This window comes from Athene noctua, chromosome 6, assembly GCF_965140245.1.
Source record: "Athene noctua chromosome 6, bAthNoc1.hap1.1, whole genome shotgun sequence".
In the NCBI taxonomy this organism is placed as follows: Eukaryota; Metazoa; Chordata; class Aves; order Strigiformes; family Strigidae; genus Athene; species Athene noctua.
Genome location: NC_134042.1, coordinates 39012755 through 39025385, shown reverse-complemented (window position 1 = coordinate 39025385; position 12631 = coordinate 39012755). Strand labels below are relative to the sequence as shown.

Here is a 12631-nt window from a genome sequence, read left to right as displayed (position 1 = left end):
CTTCTCCCTGCTGGCAGGATAGAAAGCTTTGATAGGAACATGTGTTTGCTGATTTTTAAAAAAATGTAATTTCAGGCTTTGGTAAGCACCAAGACTTTAATTTCTATCCAAAGTATTTAAAATGATACATTATTTTTTATGGAACATTTTAACCACTTTCCACTCATTTTAGTAATCAAATTCCTTCTGTTTTCTAGACAGAGGAAAAAGTTGGATTTGCAGTCCATTTTTACTAAAAACTCAATTTGTTGGTCCTATTCTTTTCTCACTGATATGACTAGGCAAAACTCCCTTCCTTGCCAGGAGGGGCATGTTTATGCTGACAAAGATCTTGGGCTTTGGTCCAAGAATAGTATCTTCTGGGGTCACTTCAATTTCTGCCTAGTTGAAAAATTTAGCAATAAAGGTTATGTCATGTCATTATTTCCAGATAATGAAGAGTTACTGTGTCCGAGGGACCACTGCAGAGGTAGTACTGTCACTGTCAGCAGTGGTAGTATGTAGCACAGGTTTGCACTGAAGGTGAAGGCATTGGGTCTTTTTTTTTTTTTTTTTTTAATGTTTGGGTGAAACAAGGGTTTGAAAAACTTCACAGTAAAAGAGCAAGACCACACCAGAGTAGTCAATGGACAGTTATTGGTGTTTGCTTCAGACAAGTGTATTTCAGGTTATGCACGTTGTAAATTTGATCAGGTTAAGTAAAGACTGACTGTGACTCTCCTCATCTCTCTCTTGGTCTCCTTTTCTGTGTCCCTTTCTCAGCTGCTTCTCAGCTTAGAAAACATTCCCAATAAAAGTTCAACCGACACAACACTCTCCCATGGAGAATTACTTAGATGAAAATGATTTTGCTGATGAATTCCTTGAAACTCCAGAAATGTGAAGTGATTTTACCTGAAGGGTGATTTATTATAGACATGTTGCCCATTAATTGAGATAATCTCCAACAATGATGATGAACAGAGATGATCAGGGATTGTACTTTTAAAATGCCGTTCTGACTAGAAAAGCAATTTGGGATCCACTTACACCTCAGTAATGAAAATTGGGTAAGGTAATAAGAGATTCCATTTTGTGAGTGAATTGACAATGCAAATACCAGGATTTTTAATTTAGGTCTAAGTGGAGTAATGGCCACTCATTCTGATGCATCATTAGTCATATCGCTTTTTAATGAGGGATTCACTTTCTTTTCCTGGTTAGCTCTAACACTGATAACAAAGCCCAATGAATGCGTAAATGTTTAGAGAAGTCTGATGAGTATGTGTTACCACATCATTTTAATTTAAAAAAGGAAGAAAAAGCAGTTTTCCTTCTATGGTGAAGAAAGACACATTTGCTTTTAGTGCAAGAAATAAATAGTGCAGAACTGTGATGGGTAGGCTGCTGTAAAAAATACTTAGCGTAAGATACATTTTGAAACCAATTCTAGAAAATAGAGAAGAAAAATTTCATTGAGTGGAGTACTTGTGAAAGGACTGGCTTTCTTGCTGATAGCAGTAGGAAAAAGTGGTAGTTTGGCCATCTCCAACACAGCTGCATTATAAATAAGGGCAGCTGAAGATTGTTTTTGCCCTACCAAACCCACACCATGCCCCAAGCATATCATTCTTCTTCTGGATAGATCTCTGTCCGGCATTTTTATGTCTTTTATTTTCTATTTATTTTCCTTTTTTTTTTTTTTTTCTTTCCTGTCTTTAATTAAGAACTTGTTTTGATGTTCATTGAACGCAGTGGGATTTTTTCTGTCAAATTGAATGCATTAGGTCAGATTCATAATCAGCAGTCACCTAACAATAGTTTCGTCACACACAAGTTCACTGTCTTAAATGGGATTTGCTTAAAAAAAGGAATAGAACGAATCCATTATAAACACTTGTTAGAGCAGAGTTTTGACTGTATCTTATATTTACCAACATAATTTCAACTGGTTTAAGCCAAATTGAAATTAATGCAGACGTTTACTCCAGGCAGGAGCGTGGGGCAGTTAAATTAAATCAGTAGAAACTAGCGTATTTTTAGCCACAGTAGTATGATACTGTGTGTTGACCAGACTTAGGTCTGTTTGCCTTACTTCCTTTGGTGGGCGAGGCATTTTGACTTTTTAAGAGGACAAGCTGTAGTGTGATGAAACACATGCTACATCTAATGTAGACCAACCTGTTCAGATTTGGGGGCAAGAGAACAAACAAATGTCCACCAAATCTCTCATTCTCATGCCCATTTCTACACTCCTATGTCTCCATAAGCACGTGGCACCTTGTCTTGTGCTTCAGGCAGTTTGCAGAAGCCTGAAGCAATCCAGGGCCTCTCAACACTGGCGAGGCAGTGCATGTCCTTCTGGAGCACAGCCTTCAAGGAAATCTGTGGCCTCTGGAATCTCCAGCATAAAGCTACAACCTCGCATTTTTGCTCTGCTGTTTCCTTCTGCTTTTCCCCTGCCTGTGCAACTGTCCATTCATCACAGATGTCAAGGAAGGGTACATTAGCCCCCGAGCTGACAAACTAAAGGAATGGGTAGCAGAGTCTAAGAACCTCTCCAGGAGGTTGCTGTCTCCCCGTGCACATACAGTAGTGAAGAAGAGCTTGCACACAGCAGGGCAGTGGAAGCGTAACAAACCAGGGTAAAATCCTTACAGGATAACAACTAAAAGACCCCTACACATCACATGCCAGGGACAATGCCAGTAAAAGAGTCTTCTCATCATCTTCCTTTGTGACCTTCCCCTGAATGTACTTATCTCCCAGGCATGGTGGAGGAAACTCAGTTTTGCAGCGGTTACTTTTTAGCATCAGAAGGAGTTATCTGCTTCAGATCTTTCTGTCTCTGACTCTCTATTGTGAGATACAAAAGAAATGTAAGCCATGATCTTCTCCGATACTACCTTGTTTTCAAGGGAATCCCAGATATCCAGTATGCTAAAGCCATTCTGTATCACTTGACTCCATGTGAGGCACACCAGTTCCCAGCAGGTTGGGTGATACAGGACGAGCATCCATTTCTCGTGATGGCTTTCTTGAAAACTGCCCTTCTCTTAGCAGCTTGTAAAAGGAAAGTTGATAGGGTGAGTGTGCCAGAATGGTTGTGAAAGCAGTGGGTCACACTAGATGTTTTAACCTAAGAAAACAACATTTTGAAATAAAACCAAAGCTGAACATGTCCTAAAACAGGCCATGTAGCTACAAGATGTTTCTGACACTGATAGAAAATGATGTGTCTGCTCTGAATGCACCAATTCTTCTCTGCTAAATGGGAGCAAGAAATGGAAATGAACTTTCCATGTTTCCAGAGATCTGTGCATGGCCACAGTCCTCAAAGTCTCAGTTATGGTCAAGCTTTTGGGGTTACTGAGGGGTTTTTATGTACAGTTGTCTGATTTATGAGACTTCCTGTTAAATTTTATTGCACCAGCGGCCTTTCTTTGGTTCTTTTGAAGTAGAAAACATCCTTTCTGCAGCAAATGCAAGTCAAAAGTCTTAATGGAGCATAAAAATCTAAGAGGACATGATTTTATAGCTTTAAAATAGAGGACAATGCACTGCTTGATACTCTTAAAAATATGAAAAGTTATAAGGGTGTTTATCAGTAATAAAAATATATAACCTTTTCTCAGACCTTTGATTTTGGCCACTTGTGTATTGGCTTTTTATGGGTGTACTTTTATAAATGAGAAACTCTGCTTGTTCTAGGACCATCCTCTTTCAGAATCAGAGAACTAATAACATGAGGCAGAAACTTTGTCCCAGGGATATTATTCAGTACTCTTGACACCCAGTGCTCCTCCCTTTGAGTGAAGACTATTGAATGCATTTATCTGGTTTCTAGGGTCATATAGACTACTTTTATTTATTTGACTCTATTTAAGACCTGTGGGTGCATGCAAATTTATAACCTGTTCCTGTCACACACATTTTGCAAGTTTAGGTGAATCACAGTAGTGCTGTTTACAAATTTATTGCTTTCCACATGCAAGTGATTGGAATCTGGATGCTGTTTTAAAAAGAAAAATCTAGAAAATGTCTCCTGGTGGGCTTCTATTGCTGAATTTGATTTAATCTGAAGTCTTTAAAATATTTTTTCATTTGTATCTTAACAAGTGTTTTTAATGAACATGTAGGAACTTAGGTAAAATAAAAATGCCTTCTTGCTATATCACTTAATGCAGTAGACCTTGAATGGTTCATCTCCAACTTGCTTGCAAATATTTTCTCTGGGTGTAGACATAAAAAAGCATTTTATTACAATGTTCAAAGTCACTGCTGTTGCAGGGACAAGTAAGGGAACAGGTCACAGAACAGAAGTCAATACAGCAGGAGGGGAACAGCTTTCCTTCTTGTTAATATGAGCTGTCCTGTTTTCTGTTGTTGTCTTTGCAGCAGTCCAGCACAGGAGACCTGAGGACTCTCAGGAAAGGGTTGTCCCCGTACCACTCTGAGTCACAGCTCTCGTCACTGCCGCAGTATCAAGACACCCTGCAAAACGTAAGAGATGTTTCCTTACCTGTACAGACAAAGCTGCGGGTTTCCCCAAAAGAGGGCATGGCTGGAGGGGCACACATGAAGATTCTGGGGGAGCTCACCCAGCTGAGAATTCACCCTGAAACTGGTCATGCAAACGTGCAGCTGAAAACCGCAGCTGTTGGGAGGGTGGGGAGTCCCTGAAAACATTGATCTTTACCTGAGTTTGGATCATCAACATCCCAGCATAGGATTTTCAGTTAACTGACAGTCACTATTGTGCATCTTTAAAAGCAAGGGTTTCTTGTTACACCTGCAGCTCTTTCTTTGTAAATGCCCTGTATGCCTACTGTCAAAAAGCTGGTTGTAGATGAGGTGAAAGATGGTTTGCCAAGTGTCTGGTAGGACATGGTCGGGGCTGCTTTAATGATGTTCTTAAGGCTTTCATGGAATATTTTTCTGTATCATGAATGAGGTTTATGTTTCCTAAGATTTGCCTGCATTGCTTGTTCTCAAACAACAGAAGTTTACTTTTTAGAGCTGTAAAAAGGGGGTAATAACAATTTAAGAAAGTTTGTGTAAATAAAACTCCAGTATGAAAGTAGAGCCCCTTTTTATCCCTGCTGAACTGTGGGATGAATGGAGACCCTCCAACCAAAATAAAGAGACAAAACCATGCAAATTAAATGGAAAACTGTGGCTGAATAACCAGTTTTCTAACTTTGTGCCCCATATATAGTCAGGAGACTTTTATCAGGAGGGCAGAAAGATCTGGGCATGGAGATGTTTGTCTGTGCTGGTGCCTTACAGTTTTGGGGATTTTGCTTTGCTTGCCTTGTGCTCAGGATTTTGATCCCCAGCTTGGTTCCAGCTGGGAGATGCTCAGTTGCCCTGTGCTGATTGTCCCAAAGAGCGTGGCTAAACACAATTTTACATTTATCTTGTGGATCAGGCTGGAACACAGCCGGCAGCTTTCTACATAGGAGCTGTACCTGAGCTGGGAGCTCACAAGAGGCTTCTCTGCCTGAGCACTGGCCCCCGCACCTCAACGGTGCTGCATGAGGGCTGGCAGCAGACGGTGCTGCCTGCTGGAGCCCTTCCTGGACACTTGTCCCTGCTTTTCCTCCTTCCTTAAGGAAAAGGTGGCACCTGGTGTTTATGGAGAGGCCTGGGTGCTGCATGACACTCATCTTCATCTGTCACCCTGGCTCTGTTCTGCCTTCTTTGTGGAAAGATGATAGAGGAAAAACAACACCAGCTCTGGATCCAAATCCACTTTGTCTGGAAGACTTACATAGCCATTTATTTACTTCTTGTTACCAAAATCCCTTTGGTTTGTGGCTTCACACAGTAGATTGTTTTTGTGATAAAGGATAACAATCACAAATTCATGCAGATGTCTTTAAATATCTCAGGTACCTCCCAAAAAGCAGACAGTTAGACATACCTGACTTTCTCTGCAGCCTTTTTTTTTTTTTTTTGGCAGCAGGCACAAGTTTGTGAGAAATCATTCCTCTTTGTGCTTGTCCAGTCTTCACGCAGGTGAGTGATGGACAACTAGTGTCGGCTCCAAAGCTGTCATCGTAGTCACTGCCTGTGCAACTCTTTGTGGAAGTTCCTCAGCACATCCCTCACTGTCACAGTTGGCACGTAGACATTACTCCAGCTCTTCATGGTCCTGATGTACCTCAGTGAATGAAACAGTTTGGTGTTTCTAATGGATCCTAGATCATGGACAACAGTGAACACTCAAGGTGCAGAATCGAAAGTCACTCATAATTGCAGTCTGTGCACTGTTTAGTGAGTGGTGCATCATGCAGTTGGTGACGTATAGATTTGCTCTGTGGTCTGCAGCTACTAAATATCCATGAAAAAGCAGTCCCAGGGGATTAGTTCTGACCTACAAGCCTCTGGCCATTGCAAGGGAAGGTGTGACATGTATGTTAGCTTGAACTGATGGCAGGCTGGTTGAACTCCCCAGCCCTGGGAACTACAAACCAGAGTCATCTTGCAGGGTACCAGAGGCTCCCTGTGTCCTTTGGGAGGTGAGGGTGATTCCCTTGAGCTCAGACTCTCGAGTGAGGCACGAGAGGAGGTGGCAACAAGCAGCTCCTTCTGGGACCTGCCATTCCCCTGGGATGAGAGGGGCCGGCTCCAGGGCAAGCTGGTTGGGCTGGCTTGATCTTTCCCATCACCAGCAGCCACCAGACCTGCTCAGCCTTGGGCCAGATGATGTCTGTCCCCATGCCATGATGTCCCAGGCATGGGAGCTGAGTTCAACATACCTGTAAGCAGTGCACTGCTGGGGATCCAGTGGCCAGCTCAGTATCTAGGTGTCAGTGATGGAAATGATCCCAAAGCATCCTTGGAGGGCTTCTGCTTGCATTTGCTAGCCCAGGCTGTTGATACGTCTTCAGTACTGTGCTTCTCCATGGTAGCTAGAACAGATTTTTTCACCCATGTTTCATTCATGTCTTGCCTGCGCTGCGTGTGTTCCCTTCATAGCTCCTCCATGTGCATGTGGCAGCTCTTGGGATGAGTTCCGGCACTCAGATTAGCAGCCCTACAATTTACTGCAGGAAGCTGTTGGAAGAGTAACACTGGGGAGTCTCAGATGTGTGACTGGAGTGCACAGAGAAGGTGATGCTAAGTCTGTCCTGGAAACTCTTCCAGCTCAGAACTTTTCTGGAGTTTATCAGTACCAGGTGGGAGTTACCAGTTTTGTTTGTTGGCATTGTCCAAGGAGTCTGTATTGCCAGGTCATACGGTTTCACCTCTGATTAGTGAGGTGGAAATTACATTTTAGTAACATTGAGAGTTTTAGGAGAATAACAGAGGTTTTGGGTAATTGCTGTTGCAGAGGGAGAAGCTCTGTTGGTGCAGTGCTGTGAATCATGACTGGGAGCTGTGCCTGCCACTGTGGAAGGACTCCTGCAAACATATGTACCTTCTTTTCACCTCTCTGTGCCTCAATATATCCCTTGAAAGAATTAGGTGAGAAGTCACTCATTCCATAGCATGGTTTTCAGGCAGTTCTTTATTACTAAGCTAAATAGCACCAAGTGCTTCAGGATGCTCCAGGAGTGGACACTAAAAGGCAGTGTTTAATTTTTGGAACAGTATAATGTTGCTGGAGAGCTCACTTGTTTCTCTCATGGGCTTTCTCCAGTGCTAATCAAATGATGAGTGAAGGCTGGGAGGTGGAGTTGTCCACACTTGGTGTCAGCTCTCAGGTCTCTTGCTCTCCATAAAGCCACCCTATACAGTGCGTAACCCTTGGTCACATCTAATTGCTACGTTATGTTTCTGACATGGGGAGAATGTATGATGGAAAAGAAAATTCCCCATCCACTGGGAAAATAAGACTCTTATTTTATTACTAATAATCATTCAGCAATTCATTTTCTAAGAGGTGAAATCTCAGCTGCTGACTTCTGCAGCATTTCAGACCCCTGTAGCACAGCTGAAGATGAATGCAGAGGCCGAGGCACAGCCCGGAGCTTGCATCTCTGTCTCTTCTCTGCAACCTTTGGCCTCTTCTTGGGTGCTCCAGCTGTCCACGTGGACACACGGTCCCTGCAGACCTTCGCGTTCCTGCCTGCTGCCCTGTGGCTGTGCCCCAGGCACATCTCAGTGCCTAGGCATGGGAAGGTGGCCTGAGGACTGCTTATGTTCATATGGTTGGAGGTACTTTCACCTTGAGAAGCTCATAAGCCAGCTGCCTGGAGAAGCCATTTATCCACATTGGCATAAAATGCCATTAAATGTGAACCATCCTTTTACTAGCAGTTGGAGCTAGCCTGGCTGTCTTAGACTCAAAATTTGATATTAGCGTTCACATGGTTTATAATAGGAATCCTGCCTTTGGTGAAAGTACTGTAGAGGTTTGTAATGGAAATAGTGTTAGTGTGTATGGAGTGTAAATAGAAAAGTGTGTGTGAAATCACCAGCAGGAATGCTAGAGCAAGGGACACATAGCCTGTGATGATGACCAAAGACACAACCAGCAGCAAAAAAATGAATAAATGGTGCAGGATGTGTGGTTTGTGACAGGACCAAGGTTACGCTGTGATGTGCCATTGAGCTTCCTGTGGTTCCGAGAGGAAGGTTTAGATAAAGTGCCCAAAATGAGGGAAAGGATACAACAGGCACCAGCTTTCCTAGGGTTTATGAGGGGTGAGTAAACAAGATGTTGAGTTAAAGATCAGCCTGTAATAACTACTGACTCCTAAAGCATGTGAAAAATATGTCCAAAACCCCGTACTTTGCTGTCAATGAAGAGGGACACCAGAGCTGTCATTAGGACTTGCTAGTGGATGTCCCTTGTCCTCTGTGTCACACACAGTGACCCCAGCCATGCCACATACACATCTACCTTTTGGTGAATGTGTGTGTGTGAGGTTGTAGGTGTGCAGGTGTGAGTGACATGTTGGAGAAATCAATTTTACGTTAAAATAAATATCACTTTCCCCTTACTTAAGTTTTTGTACTGAATTTGTACTGTGGTAGTTTTCTGTGTGACCCCTTACTGAGGAGCAGGAGCTCCCAGCGGTGCCCCGGCCAGGTGTGGGAGGATGTGTCTGCAGGTCGTGGCTGCAGGAAGGGACCTGTGCTGATCCAGGGTCTGGAGCTGGGAGTCCCTGGGAAAAGTGCCTGCAGATAAACTCTGCAAGGACTGAGCAAAGCTCCCTGTTTTGAGAAGACAGTGATGATGGTGCCATTGCGCAGACTTTATATACATCCCTAGGGACTACAAGTATCTCTGGAAAAAAGGGAAATTTCCATTAGGGTATTCAAAGCTGCATCTCTCAGAAGTCTGGTTTAGGCTACAGGCCAGCATGGGAAGAGACAATTCCATTTTCCTCCCTAAATCTACTCCAAAACCAGTGAGGTCCACAGGAAAATGCAAAGAAGCAGAACAAGTGTGGTTATTTGATAGAGAGCACTTGACTGAGAGGAGCGCCGAGTCCCTGGCTTCCCAGCACTGCCTCTCAATGCATTTTAATCAGTGCCTGTTTCCAGCAGGATGCAAAGCCTGGGAGATGGCTCTGGCTGCCTGGCTGCAGCACACTGGCTTCTTCGGCTCCTTCCCTTAATTCCCACCACAGTCACAACCAGCTGTATTTTGTAGCTCTGCCTTGTAGCGATACTTGTGAGAAGTGTATTTCGTTTTGCCATATGGCACACCCACTATTATAAAAACAAACCCAAATGTTTGTGGTCTGTAGGTGTAAAGGGAAGCCGTTAGATGGGTTGGGAAGGGATGATAAGAGAGTCCTTGGCTAATGTGCTGGTTGTCTCCTGAGCCTGTGAGAGCAGTGGCGAGGAGAGGTGATACGAGGGCATGTAGTAGCTAAACCCCAACCCCAGTGACAGTCCTGTCCCTTCCTCCTGTCTGGAAAGATGGTGGTCTCTCATCCTCTTCACATACAAGTGCGAAGGCAGAAGAAAAGTGAGAAGGTATCTCTCCCTCAGCTCCCTGCAGAGGAAGAATGAAGCTAGCCCCTTTGCCAGGCTGGCATAGGCAGAGAGACATGGCTGTGTCCCAAGCCTGGTCTTGGGTCTCACTAGGGGACCCAGAGCAAGTCTGCTAGTGCCTTCCTCAGCCTGCATGGGAGTAAATCTGTTCCTCTCTCAGGGGAGAACTGGATCAGCTTCTTCAAGCCAACCTGACTTTTAAAATCAAATTTGAAATGGCCAGAGACCACTGTTCCCATTGTGGTGCCCAGAAGAGCCAGGGGAGCTGTCTGGGCATTGATGCCCCTGCAGAGTCACCCAGAGCACAGGGTACCTTATCATGGCCCTGAGGTGTCCCTGCGCAGCACAGCGACCCTGCCATTACCAGCATGGAGCCCCCAGCCCCTCGCTGTGCTGCACAAAGCCCCAGGGCACGGGGATCCCTGGGCTGCCCAGTACCTCTGGCATCCCCAGGAATGCTCTTTGCAGCTTCAGTGTTGCATTGCAGCCTCTCAAAATGCCTTCAGCCCCTTCTGTCACTCCACCAAGCCCAAGGCAGTGCCCCAGTGGTCCCCTGCCTTCTCCCATCCCCTCAGCCCCGTGTCTGTCAGTTGAGCTGAGCTCTGCTGGCATGTGTTGGAGGATGACCCCAGGTCTGCTTCTTACCTTCCCCCAGCAGCGATGATGGCCGCGGTCCTTTCTGGGCAGGGGGAAACAAGGATCGAGGAGCGCCGCAGAAGGCAGCTCCTTCCTGCCGGCAGCACGGATACCACCAGGATGCTATTTAGCAGACAAAGAGAGAAATTCAAGGCAGCCGTTTTGCTGCTGCGGCAACAGCGACTGCGGAAGGGAAAGTAAAATGAAAGGTTTGTTGGGATTTGCAGCCCAGGGAGCACTATTGTGAAGCTTCAGTATTACCAGCAGCTGAGAACAAACCGATCCGTTTTTGGAGGCAGCTGCCCTTCATCAGCAGTTACTGTAGCGGCTCTGAGCGGCGGGTGGCTTTTTTCCCCACAGCAGCCAACCACCACAAAGTTTGTCAATGACAAAGTTTGGGGATTTGATGAGCGAAATAGGCATTGACAGGCCGTGTTCATAAACCACCCTCACAGGTAACCACAGGAGGCAAGTAAAATTAATCTGCTTTGAGGATCTGCTGTAGGTTCTCATGCTCACTTGTCACATGTGTTTGTGTGGGGCTGGCAATGGGTCGGGGGAGAGAGTTAGGGGCACAGCAGACCCTCGCTCTGCCTCAGGCTTGGGAGGAGGCTGCTTCACCAGGGACAGCCAGGGCAGCCAGGCTGAAATGGGAGCCCTGGAAGGGTAATACAGATGTGCGCAGGTCTTCTGCATCTGTGTGCATCCTCCACCCACCCAGAGCCTTTCACCTGGGCCATACCTAAATCACATTTACTTCAAAATCAGGGAAGTCTTAAAAATACCCACTGTTTCCTTCTGAAATCAAATGTACTTGATGTTCCTTTATTAAAAGAACTAGCACCTCTCAAAATCCTCACGCTGATAGTGCCCCTGTGAGTCGGTTGGAGTTAGTGCACTTTGTCCGTGTGTTCAGCATGGGCTCGCTCTGTCGGTGGCAGTCAGACGGCTTCTTGTTTGCTTGTATCAGGTAGTTACCGGCTGAAGCTGCTCTGAATATGTCATGCTGGTAACAATTTTAAAGTCCAAGTGGGCAGCTGAAGGTGCCGGTGGGCCGTTTCAACAGCCTGCACCCATTTCAGCTCCCCGGCACTGGTACCAAGGCAGAGAGCAACCGCCCTCCTCTCCTCTCCCCTCCTGCCGCCGGAGGAAGCTGCCTCACCCGGAGTTTCCCAGGGCTGGAGCTGCAGTCCGCTGTTTGTGCGGTGCTGAGAAGAGGCACCCTTCCTGTTTGTAAATGAGATCCAGTTGCAAACAATGTCCTGACTTTGTTTATCCTGTCTGGGGCAGTCCCTCAAATCCTCCCTTTCCTTTGGTGCTCCAGCACAGCCCGTACAGCCAGTGCTGTGTCGCGTGGGCCAGGGAGAAGAGCTGCTTCTTTCGCCAGGCGTCCTTGATGTTTATGCTCAGAAAGAAATGAAACAGTTAAGTTGTTTCTCTGTTAATCAGAAGGGCTGTGTAAGACCTTTGTGTTACTTAAGTAGATTTCCTGACCTCTGCAGAGGCTGTGAAGATGCAGGAGGTGGTGGCTGAGCCGTACAGATGGGCTCTGCCTGGCTCCTGTGCAGACCCAGCAGTTAATTCATGGATTTGAATGTTTACATGACCAGCTGCTCTCTATGATTAAAGGCAGCAAATTAAGAATGCCAAAGGAGATTAGCATCTGCAATAAAGTCCCTTGATTTGATAGGGAAGATGCTAATACAGAGTACTGATGGCTCCTGCACTCACTCCTGCCAGTGGTCAGAACCCATGTTGTGCTGGGGAGCCGGTGTCTGTCTGCGGGACCTCTGACATGTTCCTTCTCCTGTGCCTGGTGGCAGGGTGTCAAGCACTCGCAACTGTGACTTTGGGAACTTAGGGCTGTGCAGCCATTTAAGTGCACAAGGTGGGAGCGGGTGGTTTGTTTTGAGCTGCATGCTGGCAGGCTTTCTGCACAGTAGACACGGAATAACAACAACCAAGTGTCACCATCACTTTGGATCATCTGCCAGGCAGACTGGACATGTAGAGACCTGGGTGCTCCCTGGCTCTGGTGAGGGTGTCCTGCGCTCATCCG

At 45.6% G+C, this 12631-nt stretch overlaps 1 protein-coding gene across 3 annotated transcripts in view; it reads left to right on the top strand.

Annotated features, from left to right (window-relative positions):
- The window catches only part of CCDC85C (coiled-coil domain containing 85C), a 114264-nt gene that overhangs the window by 81084 nt on the left and 20549 nt on the right, over positions 1 to 12631 (top strand). For all 3 annotated transcript variants that reach the window (XM_074908630.1, XM_074908629.1, XM_074908633.1), the window contains one exon: positions 4378 to 4482. In XM_074908630.1, the coding sequence (XP_074764731.1) occupies positions 4378 to 4482 (105 nt within the window). The remainder of the gene's footprint in view (positions 1 to 4377; positions 4483 to 12631) is intronic.